The sequence below is a fragment of the Mesocricetus auratus genome, unplaced genomic scaffold (genome assembly GCF_017639785.1).
Source record: "Mesocricetus auratus isolate SY011 unplaced genomic scaffold, BCM_Maur_2.0 Super-Scaffold_100676, whole genome shotgun sequence".
Lineage (NCBI taxonomy): Eukaryota > Metazoa > Chordata > Mammalia > Rodentia > Cricetidae > Mesocricetus > Mesocricetus auratus.
Window position 1 is genome coordinate 77213923 of NW_024429266.1, and position 25473 is coordinate 77239395.

General features: G+C 37.9%; 1 protein-coding gene across 3 annotated transcripts in view; it reads right to left on the reverse strand.

Annotated features, from left to right (window-relative positions):
- The window catches only part of Pign (phosphatidylinositol glycan anchor biosynthesis class N), a 123749-nt gene that overhangs the window by 74542 nt on the left and 23734 nt on the right, over nt 1-25473 (reverse strand). For all 3 annotated transcript variants that reach the window (XR_005873945.1, XM_040738107.1, XM_040738106.1), the window contains exons 13-15: nt 24961-25016; nt 2248-2326; nt 866-1048 (exon numbers count right to left, since the gene is read on the reverse strand). Coding sequence is in view for 2 of the 3 variants with exons in the window: in XM_040738107.1 (XP_040594041.1) it covers nt 866-1048; nt 2248-2326; nt 24961-25016 (318 nt within the window). In the remaining variant the exon portion in view is untranslated. The remainder of the gene's footprint in view (nt 1-865; nt 1049-2247; nt 2327-24960; nt 25017-25473) is intronic.

Sequence of the window (25473 nt, forward strand, 5' to 3'; positions counted from 1 at the left end):
TGCATTCTGAAAACAAGGGAAAGAACACTCTGGAAGTGTACAAGTCAGAAAGTTGAAGTAGGAGGAAAGCCAAAGAAGCATAAATATTACTTTCTTTAATTTTTATTAATGTTTAAACAGTGATATTATTGTTTGTCTAGCTATTAATATGAGATAACTATACATATACCACTTTGGAGTGGTTTGGATTTTTTTCTGTTTTTTTTGTTTGTTTGTTTGTTTTTGAGACAGAGTTTCCTGTGTAGCCCTGGCTCTCCTAGAACACACTCCGCAAACAAGGATGACCTTGAACTTAGAAATCCACCTGCCTCTGCCTCCTAAGTACTGTGATGAAAGCTGTGTACCACCATGCCTGGCTTGAAGTGGGATTTTCTTTTGTTTTCAAAAGATTTCTTTACTATTATTTCATTAATGTGTATGTCCCTGCATGAATTCATGTGTTATGTGTAATCAGATGTCTGGGGAGGCTAGAAGCCATTGGATTCCCTGGATCTGGAGTTACAGGAACCAAAATTAGGTCCTCAACAAGAGCAATAAGCATTCTTTTCCTCTGAGCTATCTCTACAGACCTTGAAATCCTTTTCTAATAAGCTATTCTAGAAGTATGTGGAATACTTAAATTGAGTAGTTATTTTTAAAAACAGAAACTCAGAATCATTAAGACTATGCTTCTCTTGAGTTACAGAGCGGTGTTAGCAATGTATCCTCTTAGCCACTGAAAACACAGATACAACATAAAACACAGTAATACAAAGAAAGCAAAGGACAGACACATCGGTTCACTTACTCCTACAGTTTTACATTCTAAGAGCTCATTATACTTGATTTGATTCGGTTTCTTAGTCCTTACATCTTCTGAACTTACCTTAACTTCCTTCCTAGCACTTCTTGTGAGATTAGAATGAGACTTGAGGATTAACAAAGAAGCATAAGATGTCCATCCCACAAAACCAACTGCAACACTGATGCCCAAAAAGAGTCTGTCATAAGTGTGATAATAGGACAATCCTTTCAATGCAAGATCAATCAGCTCTTCACAGAGGGAGACCTATGGGGACAAAACATAAGAAGATCTTGCAGTGAACAATGAAAGCCAAGTCTCCCAAATCAAGGAAAACTGGCATTCCATAGAATCAAACCTCTAAGTAGACTAGAGTGAATAAGTATGGATGAGAGGATTAAGAACAGATTTCAACTCTGAGGATCTTGAAAAACATGAAAAAAAAACCCTCAAAATAAAACAAGATTTTTCAATTTGGGAAGCTAGTGCATTTTAATGGAAACTGTCTATGATCTATGTAGTGCTTGAAAGTAATTCACTATGCAGAAATGCTTCTCAGATGACTCATAGAGAAAATGAAGGTTCTCTATCATATATCCCAAATAATGGAAAAGTCCATATGTATATACATATGTAAGCATGTGTACATATGCATTATATTTTACTTCTGTGTCACACTATGCAAATACACTATAAAGCATCACCAAAATAACAATGTTAGAAGAAAAGAATAGTTTAGTGAGCTGGGGATATAGTTTAGTGGTAGAATACTTGACTAGAATATGAGAGGCCCTGGGTTCAAACACTACCAAGGAAAATCCTAGAATTTAAAATCATATTTAAAACTTACAAATATACAAATGGTAAGTATTTAGACAATTTTAAAGATGGAAGTAAAATTTTTAGTGAGGCATGGTGACACATGTCTGTATGTTGAACTGCTTTAGAGGCTGAGGTAGGAGACTTGCAAATTTGAGAGTAGCCCGGGAAACTGCAATTCTCTGGCCAAAAAAAAAGTAGACAAACTGATGAATTAAATAAATAAAATAGTGCTAGGGATGCAGCTCAGTGGTAGAGTACTTTCTTAGCATGAACAGAACCTTATGTTCAACCCCTTGTAATGAAGATGCAATACAATATAGTACAATACAGAATCACAGTGGGGTAGAGGCAGTTAGAGTCAAAGCTTTGTTATGAATGCTGTGGTGTAAATGGCAAATAGGGTGCTCTGCACCTCATGAGAGGATGATGGTTACTTGAAGTTTGTTCTTTTCAGTAAAAAAAAAAAAAAGCAATAGAGTTCCTACAGTTCCTTTCTAAAGCCAAACAAAAAACCACCAGTCACAGATGGTCTGACGTAAGGAGAAGCATGTCTGAGGCTAAAGGCCCTCCTCAGGAAACCCCCCAGACTGCCTGGGATCCCACAGATAGCTCACCCTGCCCTGACCCCAAGCCCATCAACTTACTACTTCATCAAATTTTTCTTGTTTTATGTAAGACCTTGCTTTTCTTAAAGTATCCAACTGTTGAGAATCAGAGAGCAACCTACAAAAGAAAAAGAAGAGTTTTAGTGTTTCCTCATTGGTTTCTATCATTTCTGGCTTTTTATTATTTTTTGAAAATAAGACAGTAAAACCTGAGAAACAAAACAAAGCCAAGTAAAAATGGAAAAGAAAGGAAACATTAGGTTAAACTGTACTGTTGCTGGCTATCTGAATGCCTCTAAGAAAGAGATTATGGCTAAATTTCGTTTTCTTGACCCCAGATTTCCTTTTCATTTTTTTTTTTGGTAGTGCAAGAAAGCCTTGGACATGGTGAGCACATGCCCCGCTGATGAGTCATACTCCAATCTCTGCCACAAAGCTTCAAACACCAACTACATAAACCATCATTCATTCTATAGAGATTTAAGGTCATGACAAAGAAATTCTGATTAAATCAAGGTAATTAATAGACCACTAAGCCTTGCTGTGTATATACTAAATACAAAAATAGGGTAGCATAGTAACTCGTTGAGTGCACTTTGTATGCCTGATCAAAACAGGTCCTAAGAATTAAAGCACATTATAGAACTGCTCCAGCAGAGCCTAACCAACAATGGGAGTTAATGAATAATTGGAACCTATTCAGCATTCTTGCACTACAACGTGTTCAGAGGAATACTAAAGAATAGAGAATAACCCAAAATTACATAAGCCCAAAGGCATTATTAACATTATAGAATAAAGAAAGCAACAAATGTCATCAGAATAATAACCTTTATGAAATGAATATGTATGCAAATTTGAATATGCACTGCTGAACTAAGCCTACATTCCTGAAGTGAATACCATCCATGACATCTTTACACACAAAAAGTTACTGAAGGCAATGGAAGTTGTGTGGCATATGACAAAGACTATGACAACTGTATATGATTCAACACATCATAATCAGTGGTTCCCAAGCTCTAATGAGACTTAACTTTGATGAGAAGTATATCTTTTAAATAATTTCAGGTGGAACAGTCCGAAATTTATTTTAGAATTTGAGACTCTTCTCTAGATAAAACATACAATCCCAAACCTTGTGTTTTTCCAAAAAAATTAATGAACCACAGAAGACTACCTTTGAACTTTCTTGTATTCCCCAGGAATCCCTAATTAAGCATCGATGTTGAGAGATAACTCACTGGTTAAGAGCACTTGCTGCTCTTCCAGAGGACTTCAGTTCAGTTCCCAGCATCCATGTTAGGTGGCATGCAATTGCCTATAACTGCAGTTCTGGAGGTTCAATGCTCTAGCGTGCGCGCGCAGACACACACACACACACACACACACACACACACCTACACATAATTAAAACAACTACAAATAAACTTAAAAGGAAAAAAACAACCTGTTTTGATTCTAAGATCTCCCAGTGCATTCAACTGAGGAGTTGTTTCTGACTATGGGAGAAACCATCATATTCCCATCCTCACCCTTCACAGAATTTACTTAGACCTGTAAAAAAAGGTGTTGGTCAGAGCCCAGAAGCAGCATCAGTGAGTGGCCCAAATCCCAACCTTGTAGCAGTCTTAGAGGAAGGCCTGAGCTTCATTCAGGTCTGGATCAGCATTCAAGAGAGCCACTGAGTCTCAGAACCAGAAGCAGTGTCAGAGAGGCCCCAGCCTCAAACCTGGAAGCAGTGTTGGTGGTAGATTTGAACTACAGGCCCTGAGTAGCATCAGTGAGAGGTCCAAGTCACAGCCGGGAAGCAGCAACAGACAAAGGCCAAGATTCCGGCCCGGAGCAGTGTCAAGGGAGCCACAAGCCTCAGAACTGGTAGCACTGTTAGAGGGAGGACCTAGCCTCAGCCCCAGTAGCAGGGAGTGATCACCAGGTGAAGCAACAGCAATGCTTTCCAGAAACTATTGCAAAAAGTTCCTCTGGGAAAGATCACCTGTGTCCTAGCTAGCATCCACTGCCATTTCTCAGTGGGATACAACCCCACTACTACACCAAATCAGTCCCATCTACACCTCCAACGGGAGGAACATTCACCAGAGCTGTAGCCCCACCTGCACCACAAGGAGTGACCACCTAACATTGGGCCCACTTCCACCGGGAGGAGTGTTCACTGGAAGCTCTGCTCTACTTGTGCCTGAAGGAGTGGTCAAGGGAGCCACAGTCCCCAACTGTACCAATTGGAAAAAGAGAGAATCCCTGAAGCACAAACTCTACCTACACCTATTAGAGGAAGAGATGCATAGACAACAAGGTAAGAACACACTCAAACAATGTAAAGAGCAATAAGGCACCACTAGAAACGAGTGCTGCTACAACAGCAAGACCTGAGCATTCCAACACAGATGAAGTAGAAGAAAATGACCTAAAAATAACTTTGTGAGGGTGATAGAGGCCCTTAAAGAGGAAAAGACAAAACATTGGAAGATATCAACAAATCCCTTAAAGAAAACCAAGAAAAAGTAATCAAACAAGTGAAGGAAATTATTCAAGACATGAAATCTGAAACAGAGGCAATAAAGAAAACACAAACTGAGGGAATTCTGGAAATGGAAATTCTGGGTAAATGATCAGGAACTACAAATACAAGCATAAACAACAGAATGCAAGAGATAGAAAAGAAAATTTCAGGCATTGAAGATAACTTGGAGGAAATTGATTCATTGGTCAAAGAAATTTTTAAATCCAACAAATCCTTAACACAAAACATGCAGGAAATCTGGGACACCATGAAAAGACCTAAGCTAAGAGGAGAAGAAGTCCAACTCAAAGGCACAGAAAATACATTCAACAAAATCATAAAAGTTCCCCAATCTACAGAAAGAGATCCCTGTGAAGATACAAGAGGATTACAGAATACCAAATAGACTGAACAAAGAAGTCTCCTCATTATATAATAATCAAAACAACAAACATACAAAATAAAGAAAGAATATTAAGAGCTGAAAAGGAAAAACACAAGGTAACATACAAAAGGCTAACCTATCAGAATTACACCTGACTTCTCAGAGAAAACAATGAAAGTCAGAGGGTCCAGGTCAGAGGTTATGCAGACACTAAGGGACTACGGATGCCAGCCCAGATACTTTACCCAGTAAAGCTCTCAGTAACTATAGATGGAGAAAGCGAAATATTTCATGATAAAACCAAATTTAAACAACACCTATCCACAAACCCAACCCTACAGAAAGTACTAGAAGGAAAACATCAACCCAGGAAATCACCTACATCCACAAGAACACAGGAAATAGATGAGTTTAGAGCAGCAAACCCCAAAAAAGGCAATTGAACACACAATGCCATCACCAACAACAAAAACAAAAATAACAGGAACTAACAATCACTGGTCATTAATATCCATTAATATTAATAGTCTCAATTCACTTATAAAATAACACAGGCTAACAGATTGGATAAGAAAACAGAATCCATCCTTCTGCTGCATACAAGAAACACACCTCAAACTCAAAGAAAGAGTAAAGGGTTAGGAAAGACTTTTCCAATCAAATGGACCTAAGAAACAATCTGTGTTACTACCCTAATATCTAACAAACTAGACATCAAATTAAAATCAACCAAAAAAGATAAAGAAGGGCATTTCATATACATCACAGGAAAAAAATTCATCAGGAGGAAGTCTCAATTCTGAACATCTATGACACAAGAGTTCCTACATTTGTAAAAGAAACATTACTAAAGCTTAAAGCCCCACACATTAATAGTGGGAGTCTTCAACATCTAACTCTCACAACTGGACAGGTCTGCCAGACAGAAGCTTGACAGAGAAATAAGAGAACTAGCAGAGGTCATGACTTAACACACATCTATAGAACATTACACCCAAACACAAAGAATATTCTTTCTTTTCAGCAGCACCTCATGGAACCTTCTCAAAAATAGACAACATACTTGGCAACAAAGCAAACCTCATCAGATACAAAGAAAATATTGGAATAAGCAACTGTACCCTCCCAGAACACCACAACTTAAAACTAGAATTCAATAGCAGCATTAATTTCATAAATCCCACAAACACATGGAAATTGAACAATGACCAACTGAACTACCACTGGATCAAGGAGGAAATAAAGAAAGACTTCCTAAAATTTAATGAAAATGACCTCACAACATACCCAAACACATAGGACACAATGATAGCAGTGCTGAGGGGGAAATTCATAGCATTAAATGTCTATATAAAGATTCAGGAAAAATCGTACACTAGTGAATTAACAGAACAACTGAAAGAGCTAAAAAAAAAAAAAAGAAGCAAACTCACCAAGAAGGAATAGACAGCAAGAAATTGTCAAATTGAGGGCTGAAGTCAATAAAATAGAAACAAATAAAACAATGCAAAGAATCAATGAGACAAAGAGTTGCTTCTTTGAGAAATTCAACAAAACAGACAAACCTTTATCCAAACTAACCAAAAGACAGAGAGAGAATATACAAATTAACAAAATTAGAAATGAAAAGGGATACATAACAACAGACACTGAGGAAATCCAGAGAATCATCAAGCCACACTTCAAAAACCTGTACTCCACAAAATTGGAAAACTTTAAGGAGATGAACAATTTTCTAGATAAGTACCACATACGAAAATTACATCAAGAACAGATAAACAACTTAAATACACCTATAACCCCTAAGGAAATAGAAACAGTTATCAATAGTCTCCCAACCAAAAAAAAAAAAAAAAAGCCCAGGCCCAGATGGATTCAGTACAGAATTCTACCAGAAATTCAAAGAAAAGCTAACATCAATACTCCTCAAATTATTCCACACAATAGAAACAGAAGGAATACTGGCAAACTCTTTTTATGAGGCTACAATTACACTGATACCCAAACCACACAAAGACACAACTGAGAAAGAGAATTACAGACCAATATCCCTCATGAACATAGATGCAAAAAAATAAAATACAGGAAAATCGAATTCAAGAACACATCAGAAAAATCACCAACCATGACCAAGTAGGATTCATCCCAGAGATGCAAGGATGGTTCAACATATGAAAATTTATCAATGTAATCCACCATATATACAAACTGAAAGAAAAAAATCACATGATCATCTCACTAGATGCTGAAAAAGCCTTTGACAGAATTCAACACCCCTTCATGATAAGGGTCTTGGAGAGAACAGGGATACAAGGAACATACCTAAACATAATAAAAGCTAACAGCTAACATCAAACTAAATGGAGAGAAACTCAAAGCAATCCTACAGAAATCAGGAACAAGACAAGGCTGTCCACACTCTCCAAATCTATTCAACATGGTACTTGAAGTTCTAGCTATAGCAACAAGACAACAAAAGGAGGTCAAAGGGATACAAATTGGAAAAAGAAGCTAAACTGTCACTATTTGCTAATGATATGATAGTTTACATAAGTGATCCCAAAAATTCTACCAGAGAACTACTACAGCTGATAAACACCTTCAGCAAAGTAGCAAGATACACCATTAACTCAAAAGAAGCAGTAGCCCTCCTATATAAAGAAGGCAAATGGGCTGAGAAAGAATTCAGAGAAACATCAACCCTTTACAATAGCCAAAAATAACATATAATATCTTGGGGTTACTCTACCAAACAAACAAAACATCTGTATGACAAGAACTTCAAGTCTATAAAGAAATAAATTAAAGAAGATATCAGAAAATGGAAATATCTCCCATGCGCTTGGATAGGATCAACATAGTAAAAATGGCAATCCTACCAAAAGTAAACAACAGATTCAATGCAATTCTCATCAAAATCCCATCACAATTCTTCGCAGACATTGAAAGAGCAATACTCAACTTCATATGGAAAAACAAAAAAACCCAGGATACTCAAAACTATTCAGTACAATAAGGATCAGCTGGGAGGCATCACCATCCCAGACTTCAAGCTCCACTATAGAGCTATAGTAATGAAAACAGCTTGGTATTGGCATAAAAACATGTGGATCAATGGAATCAAATCGAAGACCCCAATATCGACCCACACACCTATGAGCACATAATTTTTGATAGAGAAGCTAAAAATATAAAATGGAAAAAAGAAAATATTTAACAAATGGTGCTGGTATGGATGGCTGTCAACATGTAGAAGACAAATAGATCCATGTCTATCACCATGCACAAATGGATCAAAGACCTCAATATAAAGCCATCCACATTGAACTTTATAAAAGAGAAAGTGGAAAATACATTTGAACGCCAGTAGCACAGACTCTGAGAGCAACAATTAATAAACGGGACCTCCTGAAACTGAGAATCTTCTGTAAAGCAAAGAACATGGTCAACAATACAAAACAGCTCCCTACAGAATGGGAAAAAAATCTTCACCAACCCCACATCTCCAAAATATACAAAGAACTCAAGAAACTAGAAATCAAGCTACCAAGTAACCAAATTAAAAATGGGGTACAGATTTAAATAGAGAATTCTCAACAGAACAATCTCAAATGGCAGAAAGACACTTAAGGAAATGCTCAACATCCTTAGTCATCAGGAAAATGCAAACCAATACCACTTTGAGATTCCATCTTACACTGATCAGAATGGCTAAAATCAAAAACACCAATGACAGCTTATGCTGGAAAGATGTGGAGAAAAGGAAACACTCCTCCATTGCTGGTGTGAGTGTAAATTTGTACAGCTGTTGTAGAAATCAGTATGGCAATTTCTCAGAAAATGAGTGATCAACCTATCTCAATACCCTGCAATACCACTGTTGGACATATACCTGAAGGAGGCATATTCACACCACAAGGACATTTGCTCAACTGTGTTCATAGCAACATTATCTGTAATAGTCAGATCTTGGAAACAGCCTAGATCCCCTCTCTGAAGAATGGATAAGGAAAATGTGGTATATTTACACAATGGAGTACTACTCAGCCATAAGAAACAATCACATCCTAAAATTCACAGGCAAATGGGCAGAACACAAAAATACCATCCTAAGTGAGGTAACCCAAAACCAGAGAAACAAATATAGTATATACCCTCTCATAAGTAGACACCAGAAATAAAGCAAAAGATACTCCCCAGCCTACAATTCATAACCGCAGAGAAGCTAGAACCCTCTTCCAAACAGATGGAAGCAGATGCAAAAATCCACAACTAACCAATGTGACAAGCTCCTGGAGTACAATTCAAGTGAGCGAGGAGCAATAAAATATGAACAAAGGAGTCAAGACCATGATGGGAAACCCACAGAATCAGTGGACCTAAGCTAGTGAGAGATCACTGACTCAGGTCTGACAAATTGGGAACCTGCCAAGACCAAACTAGACTCCTTTAATATAGGTGACAGTGGTGTGACTGGGACAACATATGAGGCCACTGGCAGTCAGCCCAAGATCTAACACTAATGTACAAACTGACTTAGTGGAGCCCATTCTACATGGAGAGATACCATGTCCAGCCTAGACACCGGGGTGTTGGGGTGGAGAAGTGCCTCGGTCCTGCCTCAACTAGATGACGGGACAGATTTAGTAGACTTCTAGGGGAGACCTTACTCTCTCCGTGGAGCAGATGGGAGGCGGGAGAGTGGAGAGAATGGGAAGAAAGGAGGAAGGGAGAACTGGGATTGGAATATAAAATATAAATTAATGAAAAAGAGGGGGAAAAGGTGTCAAAGGGCAAGAATAGAAAGGAAGTGAAAAAAAGTTACTTCACTTTTTCTATGCTTTTGAAGACAAAACGTTAAGAGTGTCTTCCTGGAAGCCTTAGAAATTGAATTACTGTACCAAGAGCACAGGTATCTTTCTTGAGGACTGTATCTAAACTGAATTGGGCAAATAAAAGTCTTATAGCTGACCTCTCCCTTGCTCTGACCTACTCTGATCATGAATACTAACTGCATCCACCAACTTCCTTGCAATTGATATGGCTTCTTTTACCTACTTCATTAGTTCTAAGCTCCTTAGACTATTTTTATTCCTCTAAATTTCTCATGATCACACATACACACACACCACTTTTCATTTGTCATCTATCTTGCGATCACATCTGAGTTCTTGTCCATAAAAATCTTTATGCTTTCTAAAATCGAATCTTTATGGCCCATTCCAAATATCTCCTCACACCATTACCACTTTACTGTGGGTTAATAATCAGCTTATTCACATTCAATTACATTATAACCTCATGTTAGCCAAGATAATGTCTTATAATTTCATCAGTTTTCACAATAATACTTAGCAAAGTGCTAATCACACAGAATGAATCAATAAGTCTTAGTGGGTAAGAAACTCTATCAAAGAACCTGTTGTAGCACATGCCCGTAGCTCTTGGGAATCAAAGGATCTCAGGTTTGGGACCAGCCTCAGCTTCACAGCAGATTTCAAACAAGTATGAGCACAGAGTGAGACTCAGGAATATTTTTTTTGTTTTGTTTATAAAGCTATGAAATTCTATAGGCCTGTAAATATGAAAAAATGGTATAGTAATAGTGTCATTCTAAAAATACTAAGGATTTGCTAAATTAAGTAAAAAAGGTAAAAATTAAGAAGAATTATAGTACATGAGGGAGACTCATGTAAGGAAACAGGAGACAGAGAATGATAACATATGTTTAGACATAACAAAAGTTTGGCATGTCCGTACCATGGTTCATCTGGATAGCATTTAGAATTACCTGAGACTGCAGTTCTCAACCTATAGGTCATAAAAGATATCCTGCATGTCAGATATTTACATTATGATTCATAATTAGCAAAATTACAGTTATGAAGTATAGTTGGGGATCACCACCACATGAGTATTAAAGAGTTAAAGCATTAGGAGGCTTGACAATCACTGATCTAAGACATCCCCTTCAGGTGTTTCCAGAGAGTATTAACTGAGGGGGAAGATCTTCCCTCAAAGTAAGTGGTACCTTCCAATGTATGTCAGAGACATGAAGAAAAGAAGCAATGTTAACTGCCTTGCTTTTTATTTATTGGGAAGTGTGTCTACTCCTGCTGCCACTGCTGTCCTCCACTCAGTCAAGCTCTGGCTTCTACCACACACCAGTAACTCTCTAGGGAGTTTCCAGGTCTTCCTCAGAGACTGAGTTGGAAAGACTGAGACACTGGCCTCTCCACTATGTAGACAACCATGGTTGAGACTCCCCAGCCTCCCCAGCCAACATCCTATAAGCCAGCCTATCAAATCCTATTAAATAGTATATGCATTCTGTTGGTTCTGTTCCTCTAGAGATCTCTATGAGATTCATCAAAACTTCACTGTGGCACCATGACAACAAAGATTGATAAACTTCACCAATAAAATTCATTTTTTCTTTAATTTTTCACTAAGTTGAAAAAGGATTACAATACATTTTCTCTATCATATATTTTAAACATAAAGTCCAAATCATAAGATATAATATGTTCATATTTACATTAAAAAGATAAACAAAATAAAGGAAAACCAACCAGCCCAAAGGGGTTTAGGGAGACTTAATAAAGCCATAAGTAAACTCAAACAAATGAGGGAAATTTGGAAGTAGAAACAAGAACACATCTTCACATTACATAAAATGGAAAGAATTGGAAAAAAACAGTATTAAACTCTATAATTTTATTTCCTATTGAAAAAATAATCTAAAGAAGCATGGTAAGAAGTTGAACCAGGTTGTGTGTTACTGGAGCTTCTCATCCCATCAGGTCCTACAGTTGCTTTGCCTCAAAATAAACACACAGATGCTATATTAATTTTAAAACTGTTGGCCGATATCTAGGGCTTCTTATTGGCTAGCTCTCTTTTATTTTTTATTTTTATTTATTTATTTTTTTTTAGTTTTTCGAGACAGGGTTTCTCTGTATTGTTTTGGAGGCTGTCCTGGAACTCACTCTGTAGACCAGGCTGGCCTTGAACTCACAGAGATCCGCCTGCCTCTGCCTCCCAAGTGCTGGGATTAAAGGCGTGCGCCACCAAAGCCCGTCTGGCTAGCTCTCTTTTAATTATTAACCTATACTACTAATCTATGTATTTCTACCTGGCCTTATCTTACTGGAAAACACTTGGCATGTCCTATCCTCCCAGTACCTCCATGGCATCTTCCGTGGTCCCTCTCTGTCTATCTTTCCCAGAAATCTCCTCTCCTAACCCCGCATATCTTCTTGCCTCTATTGGCCAAACAGTGTATTATTCATCAACCAATAAGAGAAATATATATACAGAAGGACATCCCCCATCAGTTGTGGATACTAAGATTCTTGCTATAATCTCTATTCTTTATAGGATATAATTATTTACATGAAATATCATAATCAAAATAAAAATATGCTAGTAGGTGGGATATATACACATATGTATTATGTACACATGTTATATATAGAAACACATAACAATTCCAAGTTCTCTTAGAGAAAAAGACTAAGATTGGAGCATGGGGGGGATAAAAGCAACATTTTTATCATTGGTCTGGCAATTTGAAATGTGTGCATATGATATTTTTCTCCTTTACTAATGAGATAATGAATTGAATTACATCCCAACTTGCATTGCATATTTTTATGACTATAAAAAGACTCCAAGAGAAAAAGAAGTTAAAACCTATGATATGATAAAAGCAATACATTGCTTGATAAAGAGACACTGGTATTGAAGAGTGAAACCAACCTGTCATGAAAGAAAGGCTAATCCCACCCAACCTCAATGGCTAAAAGTCTATCACTATATTAGTTTATTGTTATGGTCTACATAATGACGAAAATAAGAGTTAGAAAACTGAATGATGTTAAAGAGTACAGCCTGCCAAGTCGAATTCTGCTTCAGGTTGTAACTGAGAATCAGTTATCAGGGAAATGTGATATTGTCTTAAAAATTGAGTGTTTTAGCTTTAGATATTAAAGGAGGGTCCTTCAAATACTTCTAGACAGCTAAAACTAAGGTTACTATGTAGGGTAACAGTTAGGGAAGTAAGACCTCAAGTAAGAGTGGATTTCTGAATGTAGACATAAAGAAAGGCAGAAGGGCCAGAAGGAACTACTGTCTGCTGCACATTCAAACACATCATACTATAGGGATTAGAATGCTGCAAGCAGTTAAGCCAAGACTCTAAAGACTTAAAAAAAAATCCTATTGTGTGAGCTAATCATGAAACCTAACATGTAAGAGCTTTGTAGATGGTTCTGAACATTTGCTGTATTCCCTTCAGAACTAGGGATAGACCTCAGTAGTCGAGTACTTATCTTGCATGTATGAGGCCTTTGGTTCCATTGAAGCACTTTAAAAAATGTTGCCACCAAGTTGTGACATAGAACTTGTTGTGGGTTAGACAGAAAGAGGATTCAGTGGTTAAAAGCACAGTGGCTGTTATTCCAGAGGTCCTGGGTTTGATTCTGAGCACTAGATTTGTGACTCACAACCATCTGCACCTCTAGTTCCTAATGACCTCTTCTGACCCCCATGAGCATCAGGTGTTCAAGCAGGGTAGACACATAAAAACACCGATACACATACTCTACACCCTCTCTTTTGAAAACAAATAAACAAAACAAACTAGAACTACAATAAACACACACATAAAAGAAAACAATGTAAAAACACAAAATTGGAAATCATACTACAAAAGCAAAAGATCAATTAGATTAAAAAACATCAAAACAGCAACATAAGATTAAAAGTCCACAAAAATACCACATCTACTATGGTGTGTGTGTGTGTGTGTGTGTGTGTGTGTGTGTGTGTGTGTGTGTGTGTTGGCCATCTACTGCTGGGCATAGAACCTGTCCTTAAGTGTGTTAAACTGCAAGAGAAACTGATCAAAATTCACTGTATGAAAAAAAATTTCAAAAACACTCCTAGCGACTGGAGAAATGAGTCAGCAGTTAAGAACACAAACTGCTATGGCAGAGGACCTGGGTATGAGAGGATTGGAAGTCAGTTTCCAGCACACACATGAAGTAGCTCGCAGAAATGTAACTGGCTCCAAGGCAATCTGTCACCTCTCGTCAATGTGAACACCCAAACAATACACATATGCATATCAAAAACAATAAACATAAATATTAGAAATTTTGTTGACTTGCCTCATTGATCACTTCTCCAGAAGTGAGATAGCTATGCAGAGTGCACACTTACTACAGTATGTCCACATCATGCTGAACTGCCACTAAATCCAGATGGAGAAAAATAATTAAATGAACCACAAACATCAGCAACCACAGACTGATATTCTAGAAAGAACAGGCATGGCATAGAACTGCTGCTAATTTATTAGCTATATTCCAAATGCTGCTCAATGGAATACTTAATTTTCATTAAATTTATTAAAACATCTGATAGCAACCCATTAAAATTAAAAGTACTGAACAGTATAATATTTAAGGCAAAGGAATGATACCATGACCCTGGGTAACAGTGCAGTGACTGCTCACATCTGGGTTTTTTTTTTGTTTTTGTTTTTTATTCACATGGAATATCTGTCTCTGGGTCTTTTATTTTTTGCTTTTATTTTTCTTGCTACAGAATCCTAAACCCAAACCCACAGGGTGGAAAGAAGGAACAGATTTGTATTTGCTGTCCTCTGTTCGCCATACTTGCCCTGTTGCCCTGTGGAGCACACTCATGCGCACGCACACACACATACACACACACACACACACACACACACACACACAAATAAATGTTGAAGGAATAAAGGGCTGGAGAGATGACTCAGTGGTTTCAGTGGTTATGGGCATTTGCTGATCTTTCAGAGGACCTGAGTTTAATTCCTAGCACCCACATTAAGTACTTCATAAGTCCACGTATAACTACAACTACAGGGGATCTGACACCATCTTCTGGACTCTGTGGGTACATGCACTAACATGTGCACTCGAACACCACACACAGACAAGCATGTGTATACTAAGTCTCAAGAAGAAAGGAAAGGAAAGCAGGAAAGAAAGAAGGAAAGGAGGAAGGGATGAAAGTTAGAGGGGCTAGCTGAATGGCTGAAATACCAGTACTCAAGACGTAGAGGCAGGACAGCAGTTGGAAGACAGCCTGGGCTACAAAGTAATATCCTGTATTAAACAATCAAAAAAAAAAAAAGAGAAGAAGAACAAGAACAAGAACAAGAAGAACAAGAAGAAGGGAAGGGAGGGAGGGAGGGAGGGAGGGAGGAAGGGAGGGAGGAAGGAAGGAAGGAAGGGCTGGGAGCAAATGGGCAGGCCAAATGGAACAGAAAGGGTAATTTAAGTCAACAGCAAGGGACAACAAAACAAACACATGGTCACATTATTTTTCCTATTTGGCTAAAAACCAGAAAGTCATCATAAGGTAGTAAAACAAAAATACTTAGGGATGCTTCATTTCAAATGCGTATTTCTCTCATTTACTGGAAAAATTACCTTCCAGGGGTAATAACCCAAAACCAACATTAAAAGTGCTTTATCTTTCTGTTCTAGTAGCTGTCCATTGATGTCTGTCTGTTCCTCTTGGCCTCAACTCCTGCTTCTACTGTCCCTCTCAGTGGCTGCTCCCCTGAACTGTTGGTACTACACTGCCTACTTCCTAGTGGACTCATCTCGGAGGCATTCAACTGTTTTATGAGAATATTTCCCACGGAAACTGTCAGCTGCTATTACTCAGCCTTCTTCCCTCTCCTTAGAGAGCTGAGTCCTCAGTTGGGTACAACTGCCCCATTTTGCTGTTTTAGAGTCATCTGTAGCACCTCTGACCACAGGGCTCCATGGGTGTTTCTTAATGTCAGAGGGCACGCTGGTTTTTGCTGCCTCAGGAGTGTGCTGAGCAGAGACTTTCTGCATTTCTTGTACGTCTGTCCCACATTCCCCTGCGAGGTATGAAAAGCCTCTTCCTGACAATGCCTCACCATATTTAATTACAGTCACTATAAATGTCCATCTCTTAGAGGGTTTGAAGGACCTCAAGAGTTCTAAAAACAAGCTGTGCTCACGCTATCTGATCAGTTCTTAACACAGTGTGCAGCAGGTTTTGTGCTTATTGTTTATTTGTTTTGCTGTCTTTCCATATGTTCCCACCGGGCTTTAAGTTCAGTGATCAAGTACAGTATCTGGCACAAAGCACACAAGCCATGAATACCGTAAGTTAAGTGTTCATGTAGTTAAAAAGCATTGCAGAGTATTTCCTGGCCAATGGCTAAACTGATGACAATTGCAAGGTATCATTCTCTGCTAGAAGTCAATACTGTGTACCCAATTCTAGAGCTAAGGTCCTAACCCTGGTACTCAGAAGAGTAGTGTTATGTGCAAATAGTCTTTGAAGACTGGTGTGGCTTAGGTGTTGAGTGACCCCCAAAAGACCAACATCAATTGGCAAGCTAAGCAATAGTGGAGGGACCACCTCGAATGCCCATTCTTGATAATGAACTTGATGTCTATAACCATCTGGGAGCCTTCATCCTGTGACTGATGGAAGCAGAGGCAAACACACAACTAATCACTAAACTGAACCCAAGGAACCCAGTGACAGAGAGGATGATGAGCAAATTGGCAAAGAATGGGCTGGCAAAACCAGCAGAGACAGCTGATCTGAACAGGGGAGTGCTCTTGGACCCCAGACTGACAGTGGGGAGGCCAGCATGGGACTGATCTGGACCCCCCCAAATGTGAGTGTCAGTGAGAAGGCCTGGGCAACCTATGGGGCCCTGAGCTGTGGATCAGTGTCTATCCCTGGTATACAAACTGTCTTCATGTGCCTATAGCACAAAGAGAGATGCTCTCTCAGCCTGGACTCTTAGGGGAGTGCCTTGACCCTACCCAGAGTAAAATGACAGACTCTAGATATCCCCTATGGGGAAGGATTTGGCAATAGGGTGGGAGGGAGGGGGGGAAAGGGGAGTGCGGGAGGAGGGGAGGGAGAGGGAACTGGGATTGACATGTAAAACAAGCTATTTAAAATTAAAATAAAAAATGATTTAAAAAATTGAAATACTTTGGAAATATAAAGTATCTTTCCTCCTTTGAGGGCTTGTATGGGCACTTTCAAATTTCTCTTAATCGTATAGCGCCACCTGCTGGTCAGGCTTGGCATATACTCAGCATCCACAACACCCAATTTCAGCCTTCATTTATTCTATTTGTCAAAGGGAATGTATCATAACTTTTACTCTTTCTTTTCCCCAGAGGTACTTGAAACTAAACAGGAAGCTACTTATTTAGGGCAAAACAAATATGCAATTATATTTTGATTCCCTTCCCCTATAATAAGATTGACAACTACCTTAATTGCAATCCTAGAGCCTTTATCTAGTAGCTAATGAAAGCAGAAGCAGGCACCCACAGTTAAGCACTGAGCCATACCTGGAATCCAGTTGTAAAGAGGGAGGAGTGAGCAGCAAAGGATTCAAGACTGTGCTGAAGAAACCTACAGAAATAGCTGACCTGACCTAGTAAGAGTACAAGGTCCCCAGTCGTAAAGCTGGGGAACCAACATTGAACTGAACCAAACCCTCTGAATGTGGGTGCCAGCTAGGAGGCCTGAGCAGTCTATGGAACCTCTAACAGCGGAGCCAGTGTTTATCCTTAGTGCACGAATGGACTTTGGGAGTCCATTCACAATGGAGGAGATACTATTGCAGCCCAGATACACAAAGGAGGGCTTAGGTCCTTCCCCAAATGATGCTACAGACTTTGATGATCCCCCACAGAAGGACTCACTATCCTTGGAGAGTGAGTGGGGGGGTGGGTTGGGGAGATCATGGGGGACATGGGAGAATGGGAGGGAGAGGGAATGGGGGATTGATATGTAAAATAAGATTGTTTCTAAATAAATAAAAAATATGCAATTATAGTAAGAATTAACTGAACTGTTAAAAAAATCTAAAAAACACAAAGGACCTCAGCAATCTTATTTTTTCTATTTTGAAACCTCTGCTATTCCTTTACACCAGGAATACTTTACTGTTCATCAATAGCTATCAGACAAAAAATTAGTGAGGCTGTGAAGCCTATTATGTAAGTGACCAATCTAAAGATTATGAAATGCTCAGGTGTCAATATTGAAAAAAAAAATGAATTTGCTTCCAGCAAGAACATACTGGTAAACAATGTATTTCTCAAGGCATATAGGGAATTAGAAGAAAAGATGTCCTCAGACAATGGTTTGGATGAGTGCCTGTGTCATTTCCCTAAAAGGATGTGTCACCACAACCTTTCCTTCATCTGTTATATTTATAAGCCAACGTTTGCTTTATTCAGCTTATAATGTTGGCACTCTATGAATACAGAAAAGTGACTAAAAAGAAGCAGATGATATAGAACATTGTTAGACTTAATAAATAAAAATAAAACTGTCTATTACACATGGATACCAGTGATAAGAGTTCTTTTGCATATACTGAATACTAAATGCCAGGCTAACACATATATTTACTGCTCAAAAATACAACTTTTTCAAAATACTTCAAGACAAAAATGATGTTTTAATATATAAAAGTAAAGATTCTTTTAAAAATATAATTTAGTTTATGTCATGCACAACTCCCCAAATACTAGAAAAATAATTTTCAGTTTAGTATTATACCTGGTTCTTGTGTCTTTATTAAACTAATAAACTCTCACTACAATGCCAGCTAATATTCTCATGATACTACTAGCTAGGCATATATATTTTATTTTTCCTGTACAGTCAAAGTATTTCGGCATATTGTTGAGATTAATTATATAATGTACCATAGGTATACTTTTTTCATTTAATTTACAAAATCTTATGTTAATACATAAGTGCTCATTACATCTCTCTCTACACTGCCATAAACTGGCTCACAATAACATCTCTACATATAATTACTTATCTGAAAATATAATGTCAAAAGTAAACCTGTTGGACACAGAGTTTGGGCGTGTATACTTTAAGTTAGTATTACAAAACCACACTACAACATACAGAAGGCTGTGGAAACACTGTCTGGTTTCACTTTAGGATTAAAACCAGGGTTATAAATCTGAGAAAAGTCACTTTGTTATGCCACAACTTCTTTACCTATAAAGTAAGGGAAATACTAGGAACTCACAAAGTTAAGGAATAATATGAGGTGGATATTCTTTTCATAACAAGCAACTACACATTCTCTTTTTCTCTTTTATGAATTTTTGGCCATGATTTTCCATTTTATTAAGGTAGTATTTTTCTTCTGTAGCTGCATAAAATTTTTTTTGTGTTGGGGAGTGTATGTGTGGGGGAGACAGAGGTCAATCTCAGGATGCCATAATTTTTTTTTTTTTGAGACAAGGTTTCTCACTGGAAGACCTCTGAAAGACATCTGACCAGCAAGCCCCAGGAATCTGCTTTGTCTGTGACTCCTGACTAGCTGCTTTTTAAAGATTCTTACTTCCACTTACCGCCAGAGGGGAGCTCTCTCTCTACAATACATGTCTGTCATAACGTGTATATGTAAACATATATAGTATATATATGTATATATACTCATGATATGTATGTATATATATACATTAATGTATATATATATATAAATATATATGTACAACGTATATATATATACTATATTATATATGATATGTAATGTATACGTATATATATATACGTATTACTAATAACATATATATACGTCTACATCTGTCTCTCTCATCTGTCTCTACTGTCTCTCTGTCTGTACATCATACTCTCATGTACTCATCTCTCTGATCTCTCTCTCTCTGTCATCTCTGAATCTCTCATACTCTGATCTCTCTCTGTCTCTCTCTCTGTCTCTCTCTCTGATCTCAAATCTCGCTGTGTCTCTCTCTCTCTGTCATCTCAGTCTCTCTGTCTCTCTCTCTCATGTCTCTACTGATCATCTCTACTGTCATCTACTGTCTCTCTCTGATCTATATACATCAATCTACTGTCTCTCTCTCTGTCTCTGTCTCTGTCTCTCTGTCTCTGTCTCTGTGTGCTCTCTTTGTCTCTGATCATAACATGTCTCTGTGTGTCTCTCTCTCTCTCTCTCTCTCTCTCTCTCTCTCTCTCTCTCTCTCTCTCTGGTTTTTTAACATAGGGTCCTCAGATTTAAACAGTAAGCACTCTTGTCTGAAACATTTCCCTGACCTGATGTACAACATTCTCCCTAGAGCATAAATTATAAGGCTTGTTACACAGTCTGTAAGTATTTTCCCCAAATCTGAAAATAACAATCTCTATGGTCTATTTTATCGAATACAACATTTAATTCTGATATATTCAAATTGTCTTTCCCTTATGACTTTTGTTTTGTTTATGGGAGTCACACTTTTGCTTTTTAAGAAGCATTTTATTTCATTTTCAATCAATGAGGAATTTAATTTATGACTGGCATAAGCAGGATCTGGCCATATTTTTTCCAGTGCAAAGGTAATGTGCTATATGTAAGCCTTCCCCCTTCCCCCCATCTTAAATGCCATCTGTAATCAAACCAATTATTGCATAGGTATCAACTCTTTGGGTATTGCCAAGTCAATATGCATAATTATATGTTATACGTGCACCAATGTTGTTTTATATGTATCTTTAGAATGCATTTCTAGTAAAGAATGTCATTATCTTGTTCTTCATTAGGATTAGTTAAGCGATTCTTGAAAAATCTCTATATAAAATTTGAGAAACAACTTGAACCACATGGAAAATTATAATTCTATATTGAGTAAATTTTAGGATAGCGTTAGTATTTGATGATATTTTAACAATATTTATTTATATTTCATTATGACCTAAAGTAAATTTTGTAGCTTTTTTCTACAATGCACATTTTCCATTATATTCTGTTTTACTTTTGCACTGAATGGTATCCTTTCTCCTACTGCATTTCGTTAGTATCAAGGATTACAAAGTCTGTTTTTCAAATTTCTTTAGGTGACAGCCTCAATATGCTGCTGCTCAGACAGTTTCAAACTCATGACCTTGAGCAATAAATGCATGTAATTTTTTAAAATCAAGAAAACAAAATGAAATGCCACTTGATGACTGTGTGTGCTTTTTGTTCTGCTTTGCTATTTTTTTGTCTTGTTGAGGGGGATGTTGGTTTTGAATTTTGGTGGTGTAATGGTTTGAATAGGTAAGGCCCCCATAGACTCATATTTAAATGTTTGGCCTATAAAGAGTGGCACTATTAGGAGGTGTGGCTTTGTTGAAGGAAGTGTGTCACTGTGAGGGAGGGCTTTGAGGTCTTCTATGCTCAAGCTATGCCCACTGTGGCACACAATTGCTTCTGCAACCTACAGATCAAGATACAGAAGTCTTAGCTCCTTCTCCAGCACCATGCCTACCTACACACCACCATGACAATAATGAACTAAACCTCTGAAACTGTAAGCCAGTCCTAATTAAATGCTTTCCTTGCCATGGTCATGGTGTCTCTTTACAGCAATAAAAATTCTTAAGACTGGGATTGGAGGAGGGGTTTGCTGGTTTGTTGTTTAAGAAAGAGAAAGAACATGAAGTTGTGTGGGTAAGGAGTTGAGGAGAATCTGAGAGGTGTGGGAGAGAGGCAGTGTATGATCAAAATACACTCTACAAAATTTCTTTAAAATGTCAAACAAACAGAACTGCATTATGATAATGAAAAAATAACCTTCTGCTTCTCAGTTCACCAATCCACAGGGACAAAACATCTGGATCTGTTTACTTCAAACTAATCTAATAGCTTCCTCCATGTACATTCTTAACCTTAAGTAGTGACTCATCACCCGACACATTCTCTTTTGACCTGCTGCTGCCACTAGACCTCCTCATTCCTCAGCCTAGTCACCTCACTGCTTGTTATTTGTTACACATCAGGTACTGCCATCATCTACTACATAAACCTTTTAGTCACTCAGGAATCTTCTATGTAATAGTTTATGAGGTCAATATGACCACCATTTTATGTTTCCTTTCCCCTCTGCCTTCCAACTGTTAACTATACTAATATATTGTCAAGGGTGGTGAGATTTACATCCTATTCTGTAATTATAATTAATTCTTTCCTGCTTTGCCTAAGTATTGACACTAAAAGCTGAAAACCAGTATTTACACTATATGACAATTTAAATGTTGTTCGTCGACTAGTAAAGCTTTGTGCTATGATTAGATTTTTCTCATCTATTCCATTAAGATCTGATCCATGTAACAATGTAGAATCACTTTTCTCGCACTCCCAGCAACCGTTTAAGATCATGCCACACCCGAGGTGTTCTGTCAAGCGGAGGACAGATGAAGAGTAGGTTTTCCTGTACACAATCCTGCTGTTAATCTGTCCAGCTTCCCCTGGCTCTGCTGCTTACATTCATCCCCTTCACTGCAGCTCCGCTCACTATCTAATTTGGAAGAATTGCCTCTTGTTCAATTTATCTTTAAAGTTTTAGTTCCATTTTTTCTCCCTTTAAGAAATATTTATTGTGTGTGTAAGCCTGCAGGAGTTTTTGTGCACTATATGTGTGCAAGTGTCCATGGTAGCCAGAAAAGTGTATTCGATGTCCTGAACCTGGAGTTAAAAGCAGTTGACAGCTGTCTGGTGTGTGCTGGGGACATGATGCAGGTCCTCTGCAGGAGCTGAACATACTGCCAACTGTTGAACCATCTCTCCAGCCCCTCCTTCCTTCTTTCAATACCATCCTATGTTTTTTTTTCATTTTGAAAAGTGAGCATTAGTTTTATGAATGTTAACAGTTTCTTAAACATTTATGAGGATTTTTAACACATTTAGGATCTATTCCTTGAATTATGTATCTTAAAGAGTCATTTGTATTTTTGGCTTTTCTGGTGACACCAAGACTTCAAGTTAAGTGATTTTTACCTAACAGGTTTGGAGACAGCTCTCATCACTTTGCTCCAAGCAGATGAGCCACTGGTTGGGCCAAGCCCCCACATGACATCAAGTAATATCTCTAAATATAGATAGCAATATTCGGGCCAAAGTTGAATATCAAAGTAAAACTTAGCATTAGACACTAAGCCAAGTAGAAGAAGGCAAAAGTACACTTATACCCTTCAAGACTATTCTTGACCTGCCTTTCTAGAGAGGTAGGTCCAAGCTTCAGAATATCCTGCCTAGGGAATGGCACTAACCACAGTGAGTGGATATAGCTATTCCCATGAAAATAATCAAGTTAATACCTCACCTAAATGCCCACTGGCCAGCCAGATCCAGCTAGTCCCTCGTTAAGAGGCTCTTCCCAGCTGATTCTAGACTGTCAAGATAACAATTAAAATAAACAAAGTGTTCAGTCAATAAGTCTTTCTTGAAAAAGACAAATACTATATACAAACACAAACACTTACATACATACAGGTTGCTATACATATTCACAGCCAATGCTGTATTTGTGTCATCTGGGGATTCAGCCTAACCAACTACTCAAAAGTGACCAGCTTGACCTGTAGACCCACTTGTCTAAAAATATTCACTTCTTGAAAGCATATCTCCTTAAAAATTGGAATGAAAAATTGAATCTTCAAGTTCCATATGTATATACATTAATATATATGTATATGTATGTATGTACACATACACTCACACACACACAAAACAAGCATACTATCATATTATTTACACCTTTCTGGTTTATGAAGACTACATTTATATTATATAACTTTCCAAAGGCAATTCCAGTGAGGTAATGATGATGATAATTCCAATGAAATTTAGTTACATTCCTAAAACTCCTATAACCTCAATGTATTTTTTATCAGAAGTAAAATACTTCTGAATATGAACCTCTAAGAGGCTAAGAAAACCTGCTGAGCCCACACATACAATCAGTTATAAAGAACAATGAAATCTGGTGCCCATCAAAGTGACTCCATATTTGGCCACTGGTGGAAGCCAATGTTTTTCCAAATATCACACCTAGTCTTTCCCTGTCACTGTTACACTCTCCCCAGAGCCTTCTACATATTGAACAGTTTCTACTGAAGGGACTAGAACCTCACCCAGCTCCCTTCTTTGGCAGCCATGACAAGCTGGAGAAAAGACCCAACAAGATGTAGGCCTCTGACTCAGCAACATGTGCTGAACTTCTGACCTTTCCTAATGTCGCCGCAGTTACTAGAAGGCCAGATACCCTCCATGTGTCAAGGAATCAATTAGAAGTTAGCTGGTGGGCTCTGAATGTGCTTTATACTAACAGTGGTGTACAGAGCATAGCAACTGCCCTGGGACGGCCTATAGGCCATAGAAACCAGTTGACCAGTCAGCACAGGACAGGTCACCCAAGCCAGTTTTTGTTCCAATTCTGAGACTGTTGTGGACCCCAGACACTCCCCTAGCTCTACCCCAATAAATTCCCTGCCCTGCAGTCCCTAAGGTCCTTCTTGTTCCACCTGCCCTGTCAAACGGACAGAGGACCCGAGTTAATACAGTTAACTCGTTGATTTATTAAAGATTCTTTGCTTTTACATCGGATTGGGTCTCTTGGTGATTTCAGTGTTCAGAATTTGGGCACACTATCACCATCTTCACAGTGTGGCTCCAAAATCTTCAATATCTACCCAGATCTGATATTTAAGGACCCATGTCTAACTAAAGAGCTAACATTATCATATGTAAAGTGAACTAACCAGGTCATCCTTCTATGAAGCTGTTACAGGGCCCACATCCTCCATAGCCTTTCAGAGGTATACAACATTTGGCTCATTAGCAAAAGTAACAGAAGAGGACTTCAGTTTGGCATCTGTTTTTCTATACACAAAAATGACAATGCTTATATATAATCTACCTTATTGACATCAAACTCAAGCAAATTTTTTCCTTCAGGTTATTAAAAAAACATTTAAGACTTACTTAAATGGTGTAAACAAAAATGGCAAAGTAACTTCTTTTTTCTGAGTCATCTTCACCTGGGAACCAAGCATGACAATCTTATATTATAAATGAAAAAAAATAATGAATTTCATTTTGAAATATAGATACCAATTAAAATGATTCTTCAGGGATGATTAATTTCCTTGGAAATAAATGGGATTGTATGTTATTATATTGTATTGTTTCATAAATAACAAAAAATTAAATAATACTTTACTGTCTCAGAAAGCTGAGAATTAAGTACATCAATCTTGCAAAAATAGTGTACTGTAATATAATTACAACGATTCTTCCTTAACTCTTTGAAAATGAAGCAAGGCAAAGTTACATCATCTCTGTAATGCTGTGATCTCCAGTCTAATTCTTTTGGGCATACTCCAATAAATAAGATCTTAACTTGTGGTCTTTGTAAGTATATAAGACAATCTTACGGTGACACTCTTCAAAGGAAATTCTTTGCCCTCTAACTGACCCATAAAACCTGTACTTCAG